The 20,172-nt window shown below is 31.8% G+C and overlaps 1 protein-coding gene across 5 annotated transcripts in view; it reads right to left on the bottom strand.

Moving 5' to 3' along the window:
• Positions 1-483: 483 nt before the first annotated feature.
• Positions 484-20,172, bottom strand: part of LOC148618489 (CCR4-NOT transcription complex subunit 3-like) — a 33,776-nt gene continuing 14,087 nt past the window's right edge. For 2 of the 5 annotated variants that reach the window (XM_088577495.1, XM_088577497.1), the window contains 10 exons: positions 16,828-16,934; positions 16,513-16,610; positions 14,070-14,168; positions 11,869-12,146; positions 9,634-9,666; positions 7,943-8,075; positions 5,301-5,523; positions 4,008-4,140; positions 2,902-3,027; positions 484-2,630 (listed from right to left, as the gene is read on the bottom strand). In XM_088577495.1, coding sequence (XP_088433621.1) covers positions 2,532-2,630; positions 2,902-3,027; positions 4,008-4,140; positions 5,301-5,523; positions 7,943-8,075; positions 9,634-9,666; positions 11,869-12,146; positions 14,070-14,168; positions 16,513-16,610; positions 16,828-16,934 — 1,329 coding nt within the window. In that variant the 3' untranslated portion in view covers positions 484-2,531. The remainder of the gene's footprint in view (positions 2,631-2,901; positions 3,028-4,007; positions 4,141-5,300; positions 5,524-7,942; positions 8,076-9,633; positions 9,667-11,868; positions 12,147-14,069; positions 14,169-16,512; positions 16,611-16,827; positions 16,935-20,172) is intronic. The other 3 variants (XM_088577498.1, XM_088577496.1, XM_088577499.1) reach the window with 3 other exon arrangements.

The following is a 20,172-nucleotide window of genomic DNA, read 5'->3' as shown; positions in this document are numbered from 1 at the left end:
TTTCCAAATTTTTGGCCTGTTTAGCCTTGAACTGGAAGTTGTCAATACAAGGGGTCGATATAAAAATGGTGATGACAGACACCATTCTTATTTAGATTCCAGTTGAAACAGAGTACTCTAGATTAATTCTGCTCTAGCTATGGGTGGAGAAATGAACCCTACTCCCTAAAAAATCTCACTTAATGGGCAGCGGAAACTCATGACCTCATCTTCCAGCTCTCAAGTCATTATTTTTTAACTAACTCTTTATCAGATTTTAAAGCACAGTCACGCTGCTTGCAGATGGACACAAACTGTGCTTTCCTAAACTAAGATTAACACTGCCAGAACCAATAAAGCAGAACCTAGGCCAATCCCGTATGGGTCTGGCCCCAGCACGACAAGCGTTGGCAAATTGTGTAAAAACAGTCTTGCTTTGGTAGTGTAACCATATCATAAGGAAAAGGTCAGTTCTGTTAATACAGTAAACAATTAAACACAGTATTTATTCATTTGACAAATTTCTTTGTCTTTTTTAATATTTTTTAATAAATTTTCCAGCATTTTTGACCTTTGACCCTGATGCCCAACTAGGTCAGGAGTTCACACAACATCTTTGGTTGGTGGCCCCTGCAGCTGTAGCAACAAGGCACAAATTTACATTCTGTACAAAAATAAGACTTTCACACACTAAAACTGTTGAAAGCCAAGTTCCATGGCCCATCACATGATTACTGTTAAGTATTCACTGTTTTATAAGTCAACCATTTCAATGCTGACAAGCAACATTTACTGAGATAGCCACAATATCACTGTTGTAAGAGGTTGTAATAATTCCATGAGCTCAGCTCATCCCCCCTTTATAAAACTGCTTAAACTTAATAAATTGTAAGTAACAAAAGACTCATAAAAATCTCAAACATTAAAATTGTTTACATTAAATTACTGCAATTGAACACCTGTTAAGACATCCTGTAACCTCTTATACCAATGATATTCAGTGTATTTCTCTTTTAAGAACTTTTAACACACAAATGCTCCACTGAAAAGTATTTGAACATCATAGTAAATTGGTATCAAGTGAGTTGACCAACAGAATTACACAGAACCTGAGTATATGTTGAACAGTCATGCCATGAGTAACGGAGGCAACACTGACAGGCCAACATACACTGCAAAGCTCTATGAATCATGTCCAGAAAATTCACAATAAAACCTAGATGTACAATAAGTTCACACTGAAGAAAATTGCAAAAACAACACAAATTATTGTAAAAAAAAAGGAATAGTATACAATTCTAAAGTATGATTTACACTGTATTGGAGTGTGCTGGTGTGATATGACTATTAAGGACCTCAGCCAATCCTCCTCCCTTAACAGGCCAAAAAAATCGTAATTTTCAAACATTCTAAAATTGAACTTATTTTTCTGTAGTGTTTGATATGTATTAATTTAGGGCAATCAAAAGAACCTTAAATTAACCTATCAAAATACATCAAACAATGACACTTGTACATATTTTTCATTTGCCTCCTATCCGAACACATTTTAAAATGGCACATGTTCTTAATTAAAGAGTGACCAAATAAGTCTTTTTTTTTCTAGAAAAACAGCACCCAAAACTGTTTATTAAGAAAAGTTCATTTGTTTTGGTTTTTGATCAGATTTTCCTTTCACAAATTTTACAACAAACTTACATCTACAACAGATTATCTGATAGAAAGATATTCATCCTGGCTCAAATCCTTTAGAATATATTTTCACAATAAGAAGTTTCTGTCTTGTACCAAGTAAACAACATTGGTCCCATACAATAAACAAAACAAGCAACTTTCAAAGGAATAAAAAACAAATGAAAATTCCAAATGACATTGCGGTACAATAAAATTTCATAAACAATTTCAGTAATAAGTTATTTTACAATATGCAAACTTCCAATTATTTTACACTATGCAAGAAGTTTTTACACTCAAGTATATACCTGAAATCACATAATTGCATGACCTTGCAATGAAATGATTGTCAAATCTTGACTAAAACTATCAATTTGTGACAGCACATAAAATGTAACAAAAATATTTTTGTGTGTATTTTGTAAAACAAAATTTTGGAACATTCTACATCTTCTGTCAAGTAAGTCATCAGACGAAACACTAAGAAAATCAAATAAAAAAGACAAAACAAAAACCAACATATTGTAACATCTCAGTGTACGATTCAGTGGAGCACTATTCAGACCAGTGGTTTTATTAGGAACAACCATTTGCATATTAAATGAACCATGAAATATGAAACTTGACATTCACATCATCATTCAACCATGAGAATTGTGAGATCAGATATGGCCACTTTAACTTCCTGCTTTCATATCACAAATTGTAATTCCAGATGAAGGTAACTGTCCCTGCAAAGTTCTCAAGTCATTATAACAATGTGTTACCATAGTAACCAAATTGGTCATTACTGCTCACAATGCACTCATCAGACTCAAATGGCAGTATTAAAACAGATCCACATTAACAATGGTAGACATTTGGACATTAGCTCTCATTTAGTTCAAATCTCGGTCTTCCAAGTATCTGTACTCAAATGTAAACCCTTCTTTCTTCCGCTGGGCCCATTTCTCGTAGTCAAAGTAGATATATGTGCCCTAAAAAAAATCAAAGAAATTAATTCAGTAAATTAAAAATGTTTCCAACACTTTGTAATGTGAAAACTGGATGATCCTTCCAATTCAGAATATAGGAGCTTGCATGCTTCCATTTTCTATACATTCAATTTGTTCTTTTTACTTTATGTCAGGACTCATAAAAATATTGTTCAAGCTAAATATAATATTGTAATTACATAATTGATTTAACTATTTTACAGTTATAAATCAAAGAAATGGAGTTGGTCTTTAAACCATCCAGAATACCAACCTGTTCATAATCCTCAGTGATGGTCTTTGGTTCTTCGTGCCGTTGAAACCACATCATATATTTGGTATGAAATCTCCATGACTGTTTTTTCAAAGCTTTTGCTGCCAAATATTGAGCCTTTGTACCCTGAATAATATGATACAAATGAAATGATTGATGACTAAAGAAGACAAAGAAGATAAAAGATTAGACCATATACCTCAATACAATTATCAAAATAACAGACCGAACACTACTTATAATATTAAGAACAACCTTATTTCAGTCCAATATAAAATGTGGATATCTAACTTTGCCAATCAAGATATGTTTTGCCTTTCAATACATTATATAGAACAAAAAATATATGTGCATTAAATATCACTCATTCTTAGAAGAGATGAGGTACAGTATTGACTGTTCAATTAACATTCAGAAATCATTTGAGTAATTTTAAGTTGATTAGCCCTTTTTCACACTATATACCAAATGAAAATGTAGCATTTGTACAACAGTTTAACATTTCTACTTTTTTTTCAATTAACACAAAAATTTAACTTTCCATGTATATATAAATAATAGAATTGAGGAACACAGGCCTTTTAGTTATCTGGTTTTAAATAACTAAAATTTAATTCGAAAAAGCTTTCTGATTGGATGGTTCTACTTGAGCAAACCAAACCAGTTTATTTTGTACAACCAACACGTTACTAGGATGTCATTGATGGGTCCACACTCCATGATTCAAATAATCTCAAACATAAAATAAGATTTTGATAACAAAGTAATTCTAGATTTGAATCCATTAGGAAATTAATTCTAATTTTTGAGCAGGCTAAATGAAATAACCTGTCCAAAAATCACTACCATTACTTAAATGTGTACCATTACTAAGATCAGTACCACTACTAAAATCAGTACTTATACTAAAATCATATGTATAAACCAGCCAAATTCTATTCCTGAACCTTTTCAATACACAGTCAAATAAATAACAAAGTTTTTATTGCACTCAGAACCCATTCTACCAAAAATCACGGATTCCATAAGAGAAAAATAAGAAAATACAGTTTTGAGACTTCTCCTAATCAATTATACCCGCTGAAAGTTTATCTACTGATACTAACCTCCATATAATAGAAAATAAAAAACAATGTTTCCGTTGATAATCGTTGAAAGTATTCCACCGAGTCTGCATTAGGAGGTGGTAGCTGTGGGTAGTACATTGGAGTTATGACTGGATTACGGGGAAGATAGTGTCTAAAATAAAACATTGGAATATTGGAATTAGGTAGATTGAACGAGTAACTGTAAATACAAATTGACTCTACAAATGTAAACCCTATTTTGGATTAACTCCCTTGCAAGCATCATAAAATACTTATTCTGGGAATAGTAACAAACCTGTCACAAGTGATTTTTCCAGTGCCCATCATAAGAAACAATTTTTTGTCTCAATTTGTCAACTGCAATCTTGATGAATATAAAAATGTGTTATAAATGGTTGAATGAGACACATGCTTTTCATCCTTAATGTCTTTTTTTTTAAAACCATGAAATTAAAAACATTACAGTTGACCGAATATTTTCTTTGACACACATAGCAAGCTAAATAAAATACTCAGGCTGACACCACTGCTGAGGTCAAATTCCGAATAGAAAAGTATAAAAATAACTGAACAGCTTGACATAACGTTGAATTTGGTCGATGATTAAGTATTCAATACAGCATAGGTTTCAAACACAATATGTAATGGTCAAAAAACTTAAAACATTGACCAAATATAGTAAAAAATTTATCATTTAGTTTGTTTTTATATACCAAGAGTATTGGCCAACTTGAAAGGTCTATTGTAGTTCTAGAAGAAGTAGGTTTGAAGACAGAAATAGTCCCAAAAATACTGTGAGCAACCCCACACAGAACATACTCCACATCAAATAGTTAAAATTTCAACGTAAAAAGCTTTAAGTTGGATTATTTCCCTTTGGAGTCTTCCATACCATGCAATGATGCCCATTTCTTCAAAACCCATTCAGTGGTTTAGGGAGAGTTGCACTAACAAGAAAAGTAGACTGAAAAAAGAAATACATCCCTAACCCCCAACTTTGTAGGTAGGGGGTATAATAAATCTGGCCACATTTGGCAGTATTTTCTTCAAGTTAGACAGCATAACTTACAAAATTTGAGGGATCAAACTTTCCTCGTAATACTGTATTCTTACTACATACCAAGTTTCATGAAATTCTATTCTTTGTTGGAGAGCAGTTGCAAAAACAAAAGGACTGACAGATGGTCAACCATCCTTTTTCCATATGGAACCTTGTGATATAATTTCAAAGGGATCCATACACTAATAAAGGAATTATTATCTGGAAATCAAATGTCTATGAACAACAATGATACAGACAATGAGTTTTACCTGATTCTTTCAGAATCTGAAGGATGTGGTAAATGATGATATGCAGCCTCTAACATTGTTAACTGATAGAAATGTTCTCGACTTAAAGGTACAGGCCCTAAAGGGGCAACACCTAGGAGAGGATAAAGTCTTATCGTGGTTGTTTGTTGGTCAGCCGGCGATGGCGACGTTGGTGGAGGAACTTGTGGCGCTACAGATGTTATCACTGAAGAGTTGAACAGCACTGAAATTGACAAATATCTACATTTCAAATTTATATTTACAACAGCAAACTTAAGTGTGATGAAAAATTCTTTTTACTAATACAGTGAAACTTCTCCAAACCGGCCACCACTTGGACAAGAAAAAATGGCCGGTTTTGTGAAAAATAGCAATGCATTCTAAGAGCTGTTTCCATTAATGTGTTCTATAATCCTACACCTTGTCAATTAGTTGGTCGAGATATGTTTAATGCCAATTCAAAATATTTGGCCTTTTATTACATTTCAAAGCTGGCATCATTTGTAAATATTTGATTTTACAAACAGTACTGCCAACAAAATAATGTTCATGGTTTTGAAAGAATGTGTATTAAAATCAAAGGGCTATCGATGGTAATGAATTATTTGATTTGTTTTCGTACATCACCTATCAACAAAGTCTAATAACTTCACCCCTATGTTGTTTGGCTTGAGCACAGGTCATTATTTGACAGTTAAAAGATCATTAAGATCATACTATTAAATGACCCTGGTTGCCTGACCTGTGTACATACCAACAGCCAACCAGTGACAAAATGTAATGTCTGGATTAAATTTGTTGTTTAATCTATTGTCCTCTTCAATTATCATCTGTCCACTGATAAAATGCAAATCGGTCAGTGAATGAATTATTAATTACGTAACATTACATAATTATTTACAGTTTTGTTGACACATTTATAAAAGGTGAACAATAACCGGGTGGCCTGAATTGAGAGGTTGTTTTTATTTGATATGTAACTAAAACTGTGAAAAACCAGCTGATGGATGGTTTTAGGGGGTGGCTGATTTATTAAAGACAAAACACACAGGTTTTAAGGTATATCGGCCGGGACTTTTGAAAATGGCCGGTTTGAAGGGAAGACCGGTTTTCTGGGGGTCCGGTTTGGAGAAGTTTCACTGTATGTGAATATTTCCGTATACATAATACTTAAAATCTGTTTTGAAGTAATACAGAGTATGTAACTATTATCATACTTCATTGTTTAGATGGACAATCTAAGCAAAGCATTTCTTTAATTTATGACATTAAAATTTCCCATGTGTAAATAAGTTGAATATGCATTTATAATTTAGTTCACTTTATTCAAGGGTTCTTTTTGAGTAAGCACTATTATTTATTATAACCTGATATTGAATTGTAAGGACAATAACATTGATTGGTCACAGATCATGATTCAAATAATTCTAAAATGTTTAAGGCTCCATTCAAAACTAAAGAATATTAATAAATAGACTTTTTTTTCCACAAATTTAGGCTGGAAATGTAATGGGAAATAGTTTTTTTTATATATATTTAAGAAAAATAGTTCGGCAACCCCCAATTTTCTTTTTGAAATATGAAAGAATGTCAGTTTTGTTTTCTTCATATAAATTTACATGAAATTTTAACTACCAGTTTTTCAGTGGTTTGTGAAATATTGTAAATTCAATACAGAATCCACATAAAATATTGTGAATATTTTTTTTAAAGGCTCAATTGTATCAAAATCAAGTTTGGTGACCTCTGTTTTTCACATTAAAATTCCAATGTTCATTCAAGGTCAAGTATGAGAAAAACTAGTACATTTTATCTACTAGAAATGATCTACCCGTAACTAGGACATTAATGCAATACTTATCATTGCAAAAAATGTCACTGGATTGCAATTGCAATAATTACCTAAATTTTGAAGTTTGAACAGTTCTTAATTAAATTGTAGTGAATTATGTTAGTCCAAAGGTCTTTTTTTTCATTTTCTCTGGACATGAACTAAATTTATTTTAAAGACTTTTTGTCCACTTTAATTTTGTATGGACCAGTAAATAACACCTTTGTAGTGATCTGAATGTCTTGTAATGTCTCAAAAAACTTTTCAAATGCTGAAATTGCATCTTGGTTAAAAAGAAAAAAGACAAAATTACAGTTTTGGGAATAATTTCTGAATTTACAAAACTGTGAAAAAGACAGTTAGAGTTAAAAAAAAAAAAAAAAAAAAAGGTCGTCCCCATCAGTTCTGACTGACCAAATGTCAGTATTATTTGTTCAAGATCAACAATATTGTAATTGAGATGCAAAGCACCGACCACTTATTTTTCTTCTCACAAGCCCAAAATTTTTATTTATATTTCAGCAAGAACTGAAATCATTTTTTTTATTTGAAAATTTGCCTTGCTAAGTAATGAGAGAAAATATAGAATCATTTTCTTTATATTTTCAATGATGAGTAAACCCCCATCCCCCCTCCCCCCAAAAAAAAAGGAATAACATTTATTTTTTTCAATAAGATCCACCCCATCCCCCACTTTCGACTTTCCATACTAAAATAGTCTCTACCTTAGATGGGACTGAAAAGATTTTTTGTAAGACCACTAAATGAATATGAGTTTTGTGAACTCTGAATATGTAAAGAAGTATCATACCCCGAGACTCTGTTGATATTGACACTGTATCTGTTGATGATGAACTTATCTGATTTTCTAAACCCGCATTGACTACTGCTTGTTGTGCTATGGACTTTAATGATGACATGGATTCTGAACTAGACTCTGAACTCTGAAAAATAAATTTGAAAATTAAAAATAATGGTTAGATAATTATATGCTAAAATAACCCAGTTACATGGCAATGGGATTTTTTAAATCCCAATGATAAATTCAGAAACAAGAGAGTGCATTACAAGTATTGTTGGATATCTCAAGTAAATGAGATAAAAATGGTAAAATTACAATTTTTTTTAGTGAAAAAAAAATCCTGCTACTAATTCCATTTTCCAAATTCATAGAATAGTAATTACAGTAAGAATTTCTGAATTTACAGTAAATTTACAGTGAATTAACAACAAGCTGCAACTGATTACTTGCTCAAAGTATTTTAAGAAAATTAAAGAACAGATGATACAAACAACCTCTGAGAAGAAGGGTACCTCAACAGGACCCCTAATGATCTCTGTTAATACCATTAAAATGTCTTGATCCAAATATTGCTACTATAATAAAATCTGGTTATTTTATGTGATTGGACAATACATTGCATCAACTTTCTTTCAAATTTACAGAATTTAATAAAAAAAATTATGAAAAAATCCATTCTGAATATAACTTCAATACTTCTATTGATAGAATTAACAGCCACCATTGATGATAACAATAACACTTATAATGATCTGCAGCTCACAGTGTAATATCAATTCTTATTCTAAGAAATTGTCATAAGTATGGATGTAACCTTCAAGATTAATACAGCTGTGCATTTGGATAATAAAAAAAAATGACACAGCATAGGTTACTAACACAGAAAGAATGTGTTCAAAGAAGTCAAAATTTTGAATCTGACATCTAAATTTTTTTTATCCTATATAAAAAAATTAAGTATTTCTAAGATCACCATGATTTTCATTTAAGTTGAAGTCAAACGAAGTTTAATTTTGAACTCCAATTTCAGCTGATTGTTCTATGTGGGTTGAATTCTGCTGGTTCTGTTTTATGCCAAGACAAAGTAAGAGGACATACTCCTGTTGTATGTGCAGGCATTGTAGATAGATTTAATTTTACTGGTTGTTCTATGTGCAGACAATGTAATAGGATTAAAATTCGCTGATCCTATATAATGTGAAAGGCAATTTAAGAAGACATATGGTTGATCCATATGCAGGTATTGAAAGAGGATTTCATTCTGACTGGTTCTGATTTATGTGAATGCAATGCAAGTGGACAATATTTCTGTTGGTTGTTCTATGAGCAGGCATAGTTCATCTGGTTCTGTTTTACATGAAGGATTTAATTCTGCTGGTGCTGGTTTATGTGAAGGCTATGAAAGAGGTAAAGGACTTAATTCTGCATGAAAGTCAAGGACAACCTTTGCATGTGTAGATTCAAAATGGACTATTGTCACAACTTCAATATGTTTAAGTAATTGTTCTCTTTGTGCAGTCCACTGTACAAACTGACGAGTCATAAAAAAAACCCAATTACATTCCTCCCATGCACTTTAATGTGTAAATAATGTTATCTATGGTCATTTGCTTATTTAAGCCAGTGTTTTATCAGGACAGTATTAGGGGTTAATGAAGCCAAGCTAAGACCCAACATCCCTATGAAAAATTATATATTACCAATGAATCTCTGGCGGCTTTATACCAAGTTAGCTGTAACATACAAAGGTCAAAATATAGTACATCATATGGGCTGAGGTGTCCTCTAGGTTAATTAATATTACTATAAGATGATACTTTTGATCAATTTTTAATGCTATAAAAATGAGTTTTCTGAATACATAATCATATATCAAAAGTCTGAAATAATAATTTTACTTCCTCTCTGTGAGAAATCAAGTCATATCTGGGAAGCTATGAATCAAAACTGACAAAAAAATGAGAAATGACTTAAGCCAAAGAAAATACTTACTGGAAACTGTGCATGACTTAATACAGAGTCAAAACTTTTATCTTTGATTAACACAGACCCTAAGAATCATCTTATGCGTCAGGGCATTATTTCATTGTGTTAAACACAACTAGGCCCTGTCCCACAGAAAATACTTTAGTCTGAAGATATTCTTTACTTCAATGGTAACTCAAATCAGTCTTTAAAGTTGATGACGTCACAAACACGTTAGAATTTTCTCAAACTAAGGTAAATTTGTGATGCTGGGTTTGCTGTAGAATTAAATCCATGCACATGCAACACAAAAGGCATGTCATATAAAGTGAAGAAATTCAGCACCACTTGGTAACAAAATATCACTATACTTTTGACATTTTATGTGTGGTGTCTGATCTCTGTGTAATATAAAAATACATGTACATCAAAAAAAAAAAATTCAGGACAGAAATTGAATTAAGTATATATATCATTCTAGTAATTGATTAGACAGAATCATGAGTTACATTTGGACCAACAAGGTGGAAATATAAACAATGATTTACTAGACATTTCCTTAGTACACGTAAATATTCAATGGAAAGAATAAATGTCCAGCAGGATAATACAAATTCTAATGTAATGTAAAATGAAACAATTATCATATTTGTTACATTTGGACATGTACAAATGAGTACTTCCTACCTAAATGTCAGGTTTATTTGTTTAACATAACAATCTCTCATGCCATAACCTGTATTCCAATTAAACTTCAGTTAATACCATCCAATGAGACTTAACCACAGTATCAAAACACCTCCATTTTACATTGATTTTAATAGAATAACAAACAAATTCTTCTGGAATTCATTTTTTTAAATTACTAAGCAAATTGTTGGACTTCACTTAGTTGATTTAGGAAGATAACATGGCCATATGTTGCAAAAAACAAGAGGCTCCTAGGAGCCTGAATCGCTCAGCTGGTTGAAATTTGCCTTTCAAAGCAATAAATTTAACAAGAAGTTGTCCAACAATTTTGACTCCAGAAGTCTTTGGAAGGATTTATATGGATTATTTTTCAACAATTGAAAGTTTCTTTTAATCTTTCATAGTTTTCAAGATATTGGCTGAAAACTGTAAAAAACCCATCATTTTTTCCCTTTCAAAGGCAATAACTCTTACAAGGTGTCGTCTAACAAATTTTATCCCTGAAAACTTTTGTAGTCCTAATAATAAGGATAATTTCAGTTATTGACAGAATTTGGTTTACCCTAACAGTTTTGGAGATATATGCAAAAAACTACTGTCTGACCCTTATGTTCTATTTTTAGTAATGGTGGCCATGTTTTTTCAACGGATCAAATATCCCCTCATCACTTCTATGCAGGATATCCCAAGGAACATTCATACCAAGTTTGGTTTCAATTGATCACATAATGACAGAGAAGGTTTTTGAAAGAAATAACACTAAAAATTGCAAAAACGTCAAAAAAAGGGCAATAACTCCAACATGGCTTAAGAGATAAAAACCAAAATTTAACCAGAGATATATCTCATCATGCTCAACACTTGAATCCTATCAGAATTTTGCTAAACCTAACAGTTTTGGAGATATATGCCAAAAACTACTATCTGACCCCTATGTTCTATTTATAGTAATGGTGGCCATGTTTTTTAATAGATCAAAAATCCCCACAACAGTTCTATGCAGGATACCCCAAGGAACATGCATACCAAATTTAGTTCTAACTGGCCAAGTAGTTTCAGAGGAGAAGAGTTTAGTATAATTGTTAGCGACGACGAGGGACGCCAAGTGATGGCAATAGCTCACATGGCCAGGTGAGCTAAAAACAAAAACCAAATAAAGACATGCCCTGGAGTGACAATGGGACTATTCAAAATATCATAATACAGATAAAATGAGGGTGAGTTATGACAACCTGTTGGTAGATGATGTAACACCATGATTCTGTCCATTGACAACTTACATTGATATTTTGAGGTTTCAGTAATGGCCCAGCTGCACTAGACGGTCCATTCATCACCATTTTGACATCAGGTTTACTACTGAGGGAGTTTGTACTAGCACTACTAGATCCCATGAACGAAACACTTGGTGAAACTGATGTAATATTGTTCACTAACGGTGATGCTACTCTTGGCAATCCTGATGTCAGTGAGTTAGTAATAACAGGTGACATTGTTGAGTTACTTGACAAACTAGGGATTCCTGAATGCTCTAATGAGTTCTGTAAGTTCTTTAAATCTGCAAAAGAGAAATGACAACTTTAAATAAATGTCAACAACAAGTGAAAAGAAACTTTCCAGGATCAATTAATTTGTTTTGGCACTATTGTGGTATTAAATAATATGACCAGGTTTAAAAATGTATCATACTTTCATGAACATCATAAAAAGTGTTAATTTGATCATAAATAATGTCACAATGCTGCCTTCTATTGTGATATCATAACTTACAACTTATTTTACACTCAAGAGTTTAAATGAAATCAATTTTTATTCTTCAGCTGAAAACAAATTTAAATATAAACCTTAAGTATAGACATATTTTGATAACAAATGTACGGAAGAAAATGAAATATAAAGTAAAGTGTTGGTCTTTTAGAGTGGGTGATAAATTTTACTAAATTCAGACAAATCTGGTAAACATGACTGTTTTAGAAGGCAATGCATATCTTTTTCCCTCAGCTCCTGTAAACAAACACTACATTCTTTTACCAAAACATATATTTCTTTCCAACCAAATTTAGCTTCCACCACAACTCATGCAAAAGTATAAAATGTAAAAAAAAAAAAAAAAAACTCCTCCCCGAAAAAAAAAGAACCCATGAGTATAAAATGCTGCATTGGCATTGTATCAATGAAGGTGTCATTAAATATACCTAAATGTATGTAAATAGTCAAGGTAGTACTGAGGATCAGAGTCTACGGATTCAAGCCTTTATTTAAATTAAAACTGACAAGAAAATAAAATGATCTCATGTGCTGTCATCATAAAAAACAGAAGTAAAGCTTCAATTTCCAACAAAAAGTGTCAAACAGACAAGAGGCTCCTCCCAGGAGCCTGAATCGCTCACCCGGTTCAAGCTTTGCCTTCCAAGGACAATAACTCTAACAAGAAGTCATCTGACAATTTTGACTTAAAAGAATACTTTGGTAGGACTTATCATAAGGCTCACATCATCAATCCAAAGTTTTTTTCTATCTATTATAATTTTAGAGATATTAGCTAAAAACATAATTTTGTGCCTTTCAAGGGCAATAGCTTTAACAAGAAGTCATCTGACAACTTTGAACTCCCATCAGTTGTAGGCCTTTTAACAAGGATCATTTCAGCAATTGAAAGAATCTGGCTAAATCTAACAGTTTTTGAGATATATTAGAAAAACTTCTGACTGGCTGACCCCTTTGTTCTATTTTTAGTAGCAGCAGCCATGTTTTCCATTGGATCAAAAATCCCCACATCACATCTATGAAGAATACCCTAAGGAATATTAATCACAAGTTTGGTTCTAATTGGTCTTGAAGTTTCAGAAAAGATTTTTGAACGAAATAACATTAAAAATAGGGATCAAATGGTGAAAAGGGCAATAACTCCAACATAGCATAACATATTACAACGAAAATTTGACCAGAAATAGGTTTCAGCATGCTTAACATAACAGTTTTGGAGATATATGAAAAAAACTTCTGTCTGACCCCTCTGTTTTATTTTTAGTAATGGCAGTCATGTTTTTCTTAACAAATCGAAAATTTCCACAGCAGTTCTATGCAGAATACCACAAGGAATATTTAAACCTAGTTTGGTTCTTAATGATCAAGTGATTTCAGATAAGAAGAGTTTTGAAAAAATTGTTAACAACAACGCTGGACGTCAAGTGATGGCAATAGTTCACTTGGCCAATGGCAAGGAGAGCTAAAATGGAAAATTTAAATGCACAAGTAAAATCTATCCATACATACAAAGACATAGAATTCTCCTAATACTCCTAATACCCAGGATGCATGCACCAGAAACCGACACAGTAAGCTGACAGTAAGGACAAAAATAAAGGCATTTCTTAACATTAGCTCTGAAATATCAAATTATCTTTCATCTTTTTCGGATATTGACTAATATGAACCTTTCCTGCTTTGTTGACATGGGTAAGGAACAGGTCGATCTTACCAGATTTATTAGTGAGCTCATTAAAGGCTAGAAGCCTCATGGCAGCAGAATTACGCTGCCAAACAGTGGAAGTGTTGTAAAGTCGTGGGAAAGAGAGTCCTAAAAAATAGTGCAGAAAGAATAAAGACAGAAAAATATCAAACAAAAAAGAAACAAATTCAACAACAGAAGAAAATCAATTGAAAGCAAAGAAAAAAGAAACTTATATGAAATGAAAATTTTCAGTTTATATTATTTCTATATAGTGATTAGGAAGTTAATGGTAGAAGTATAACTGCATTACAAAATATTCCTAAGAGGAAAGTGTATTAACCATTTAAGCAAATTACAATTACAGAAACATATCAATTCAGACTATCTTTAAAGATCAATTTTGTTTTTGTGCATTTGCATCATCTTTTAGTCTTTCATGGTATATATTTTACTAGCCTGGCAGACTAACAAATATAAAAAGGTTCCAACAATTTCCATATGAAAGACCATTACAATATTAGGGGTTATTTTGGCAGGTGTAAAATTTGGCATTTTGAGGCAAAAAGGTATACACAAAAAAATTGGCATTTCTAATTTTGGTGTTGCACTGAGCACTAAAGCCTAGAAAAAGTATTTTGAGGAATACACTTAGTCATTTTTAGATAGACTGCTAAAACACCCAAAAATTAGCACCTTGCAAAAATGACCTTCTATATAGTACATGTGTATATGTTTATGTTCAGTGTCCAAAATAGACCAAGACTATTTATAAAATGATTTTTTTTTACAATGAAACTTCTCCAAACTGGCCACTACTGGGACAAGAAATAATGGCTGGTTTATTGGGGTGGCCGATTTTGTGAAAAAAAAAATAGCAATGCATTCTAAGAGATGTTTCCATTAATGTGTTCTATAACCCTACACCTTTTCAGTTTGTGGGTCGAGACATGTTTAATGTCAATTCAAAATATTTGGCCTTTTATTACATTTCAAAGCTAACATCATTCGTAAATGATTTGATTTTACAAACGGTACTGCTGACAAAATTATGTTTACGGTTTTGAAAAAAATGTGTATTTGATAAAGATCAAAGGGCTATTGATGGTAATTAATTATTTGTATTAATAACTTCACCCCTATGTTGTTTGGCTTGAGCACAGGTCATTATTTGACAGTTAAAAGATCATTGAGATCATACTATTAAATGACCCTGGTTGCCTGACCTGTGTACACACCAATTAACAGCCAACCAGTGACAAAATGTAATGTCTGGATTAAATTTTTGTTTTAACTACTGTCCCCTTCAATCATCATCTGTCCACTGATAAAATGCAAACTGGCCAGTGAATGAATTATTAATTACGTAATCATTTACAGTTTTGTTGACACATTTATTACAGGTGAACAATAACTGGGCGGCCGGAATTGAGAGGTTGTTTTTATTTGAAATATGCAACTGAAACTGTGAAAAACCAGCCGAGGTACGGTTTTAGGGGGTGGTCGGTCTATTGAAGACAAAAACACACAGATTTTAAGGTATATCGGCTGGGACTTTTGAAAACGGCTGATTTGAAGGGCAGACCGGTTTTCTGAGGGTCCGGTTTGGAGAAGTTTCACTGCATTTCTTATTGACATTAGAAGGATTGCTTGAACACACCTTGAATACCACTGTTATCTGCAAAACACAGCTTTCATGTTTAACTTGTGATAATCATAACAAGACCTCCTTGGTCATAATGAAAACTATGTTTTGAAGTTGTTTCTGGTTTATTGTTGTTTACATTATGTCATTCAAACTTCTGACCTATAACCCTTGGCAAGTGTCAATAAACTGTGAAAAGGACAATTGATTTAAATCAAATCTTTTTACTGAAAGACCTAAATCAATTTCCAAATTGGAATACCATTTAGAGGATCTAAGAAAAGGCAGATAAAATTTGTTGGACACACAGTAATTCTGAAATTTAAAATTGTATAATATAAAAAATGAAATGAAAATCTAATGTAAAAAAAACTTCTGACTTTTGATTTATATCATTTCATTTAGACTTCAAAATGAATTTTCTAAAAAAAAATATTTTACATTTTTGAAATTTATTAAGATAAATTAATAATGGAATGACTATTGTTCAGATGTTCTTAGTGTCGTTGTTTAATAACACATTATAAGTTACCAATGATATTTTAATGAAATCATATATTTAGCAAACATTATTTTATGCCATGAAATGCTTCACCTATGCCAGAGACATTCATGAGGGCTAGTAGAAATAGGGGGTCTGGACCAACATGGGAAAATGTTTCGGGACAGAAAAAATAAAATAATGCATATAGCACTCTGTAGTTTTCTCTGATAATCCTTATAAGACTACTATATTACTGGGCAAGATTTCATAAAATATCATGCTATAATCAGATAGGCATCATTAACAATCTTCATCCAAGAGTACATTATTTCATCAACACAAACCTGTCATACTTGAGGGCGTCGACATTGAGTTAGACAACGATGGTGGGGGTGGACTAACTGGACGATGATTGCTGTTACTACTGTCATTCAACAAATTCCTAAAATGGTACAACAATAATCATATAAAGCTGAATAAAAAAACTTCTACAACTTGTATATTATGTCATTACAAAGCTGAATAATCTTGAAATCAGGTTAAAGCATTTCATTTATTCTTTGTTTTTTTAAAAAGTATTGACTTGTGATATTTCAGTGATAGACGCCAGAAGTCAACATTTACATCCCGTATGTATAAATTAACTAAAATTAGCTAACCCTGTAAAAAGTTTTGAAGGCGTGGTCGCTACTTTGTTACTTGTGGATGATGAAGAATTTGTCGATGATGTAGGCGATGATATCACTGATGTTGATTTATTATTTTTCTGCAAAGAAAAGAAACAAATTAATGGCTATTGAAATTTAAGAAGAATACGTGTATTCAAATTACTTAGCTTCATTTGTTTCAAAATTAGAACTATGAAATAAAAAATGAAGGCTACAAATAACTGTAATAGTGACATTACAAGAATTTGTCATTGAAAAATCTGTTAAATTCACTAAGAAACCAAACAAAACTGACATTTGATACATATACTAAATGAGTACTTTGTGCATCACATGAAAAATCTTTTCAACCAATTGTAAAAAGTTACAATTGTTTTTTTATACTTGCAACAAGAAGGTATAAAAGTTATTTTACACTCATCACAAAAAAGATGAAAAGGCAACAATTATCATATTGTCTGAAATTAAACAGTATTATAATTATCACTACTACTGGATTATTGAGTAGCAGTAAAATATATGTACATGTATAGATGTGTGTAAACACAAATTAGTGCTTAACAGCCTCATTAGACCTTGTAAATGTAAATCAGTCTGAGCCAAAAACTACAGTGAAGTTATTTGTTCATAAATTGCCAACAATTATGCAAACAAGAAAATAAGGTATAAAGAAAGTTATAAAATGACATATCATGCTGTAAAAAAAACAATCAATCTAGAATTTACTCAAGAGGAGCATATTATGAATTTCAAATCTTTTAACATCTTCATTTTTAACTCACAGTTAATTAACAAATGCAATTTAGGTGTCTAAATTAAATATACATAGATGATATAAATTTTTGTTTTTTTTTTAAAATAATTTATTATCAATTCTAATTAATATCTAATATACGCCTTAATTATTACAGACCGGTTAATTTCCTACAGTAAAATGCACTCTAAGTTCTAAGCAATGAACTAAAGCAACAGAAATGAGAGGAAAACACAGTATTAGATGTAACTACAGGTGTAAGAAACTAAAGCATGGTTTCAACTGCCAAGAAGTATAAACAAACGTGCTGATGCACAGGATATGTTTGTCTCAGTATCAAAAATGTAATAATTAAAAAATCAAAATACCCGAAAACAATCAAAAATAGGATATTCTTTAAAGAATTACAATTCTATATATAACATCTCTTAAGAGCTTTGTATTGATAAGAGAGGAGGATTGATCAACAAATTCAAAATAAATATTTCAGAAAAAGAGTTCCATGGTGACATTCATGATATAAAAACCAATACAACTGAAGTTTCTAAAGGGCCAGAATCGTTATCTGGATAACTGAAATCATTTAAGTCATGTCACAAAAAGTACATCAACAAAAATGGCCCATATATTCGTATCATTACAGCGACCCACTGAGCAATTTAAGCGACACAATTAGCATAGAGCATTGAGGTCAACATCCCTAAAAAGTTTCAAAACATTGAAGCTTAAGGTTTCAGACGACTTAATCTTTTAAAACGTCAAAAAGCGAAAAAAAAACCCCAAAAAAAAACAACTCCAGTAAGGGTCAATAGAATTTCCCAATAAAATCTTCATGGTCAAATTACATTATGCATACTTTAACCATATCCAAAGTTTGTCCAACTCTAATGGTTTTTAGAGATACTTACAAATAAAGAGATTCACGGAACGCAGCATGCTAAGCTCTGTTCACAATACTAGTTTTTGACACACTTAAGCATAGGGACTTACATTTCATTTTGAAATTCAATTAATGATAAAACAAAAATTTAATGTTGATTGTTTTTAGGTGTGGCCCCTTCTGGCGTCTAATACCTTGAAAACCATAAGAGATATCAAATATAAATAAAAACACATACTGGGATTTTCTTAAGGAATTTAATAATAAAAAAAATAATAGTAAAAGTTTCAAAAATGGACCAAAAATGAACAGAAAGCTCCCAGGAGCCTGAATCACTCACCTGGTTTAATTTTGCCTTTCAAGGGCAATAATTTAACAAGAAGTTGTCCAACTAATTTGACTCAAGAAGACTTTGGTAGGACTTATTATTAATATTATTTCAGCGATTAAAAAAAACGTCATTTTTCCCCTTTCAAGGACAATAACTCTTACAAGGAGTCATCTGACAACTTTTATCCCTGAAGACTTTTGATGTCCTAATAAATTCGGCCCTTTATAATTCAATAAAATGCTTTGTAAAGTGCATGTAGATATGTCCACAAACAGGAAATTATCCCATATTTGTGTGAATTCAGACTAAATCATCTCTAAAATGGAAAATCACAAATTTAAAAAAATTGAAAGGGAGCTATCATCAGTATAACTTAAAACAGTTCACAAAATTTTCATTGCTGCAAAATGACCCCATATTTGTCTGAATACAGTTGCATAACTCAAAAATGAAAAATCTTACATAAAAATTGAAAGTTAACTCACATCAATCAAAAAGAAACAATTAAACAAAGTTAAAAATTTGTGGCAACATCTTTTAGTTGGTGTGCCAAAAGTGGATGATGGAAAGACAGACAGGCACCGGTATATCATAATACAAAAAATGCCACTTCAGTGGTCATGACTTCATATAAGGCAATCCATTTTTTTCTGAAATTGTATATGAGAAAGGTCTTGTCCTCTTTATGACAATGCTATTAACCTTTTTAATGTAACTGCTTAAGTTATGTAAATAGCCAAATCCTGCAGAAAAAAATGGGAAAAATTTGCATAAAAAGAGCAGTAACTCTTAATGGTCATTAAACCAATTTGAAATTATCAGGGAAGACAATCTAATTGAAGTTTTCTTCTATCTGCTCCCTTTTTTGAAATTTAGGCAAAACAATGGCATTAGACCCCATGTTTTAATTCTGGTAACAAGGCCCATGTTTTTTTTTTCAGGAATTAAAAATCTGAAAAGTCATTTTGTGCAGGATACCCAAAGCAACAATCATACAAACTTTCATTGAATTCTGCCCAGAGGGAGGTGAAGATTTTTAGAAATATTGTTAACAGATGACAATAGACGCCAAGTGATGGCAATAATTCTCATGGCAAAGTGAGCTAAAAGCAATCGACTATTATCAGCTATTTTTTTAAAAGAAAAAATTATGATGTTGTAAAAAATCCTGGTGCTCCAATCAAATCTCAGTTCAGACAGGTAATAAGCCAATATGTCCATTCATATACTATATGTAAACTATACCTTTTTTAACTTAGGAGGAAAGAAATCCTATTTCAAATATTATTTACTTAAAACAGAATTCTTAAAGAGTACTTCTTTTTCAATAATTTAGATTTTAAGATTAAGAGGAGATGGCTGTGTAATGAG

This window comes from Perna viridis, chromosome 4, assembly GCF_037379345.1.
Source record: "Perna viridis isolate PV_CMFRI_1.1 ecotype Kerala chromosome 4, ASM3737934v1, whole genome shotgun sequence".
NCBI lineage: Eukaryota > Metazoa > Mollusca > Bivalvia > Mytilida > Mytilidae > Perna > Perna viridis.
Note: the sequence above shows the minus strand (reverse complement) of the source record. Positions and strands in the feature narration are given on the sequence as shown.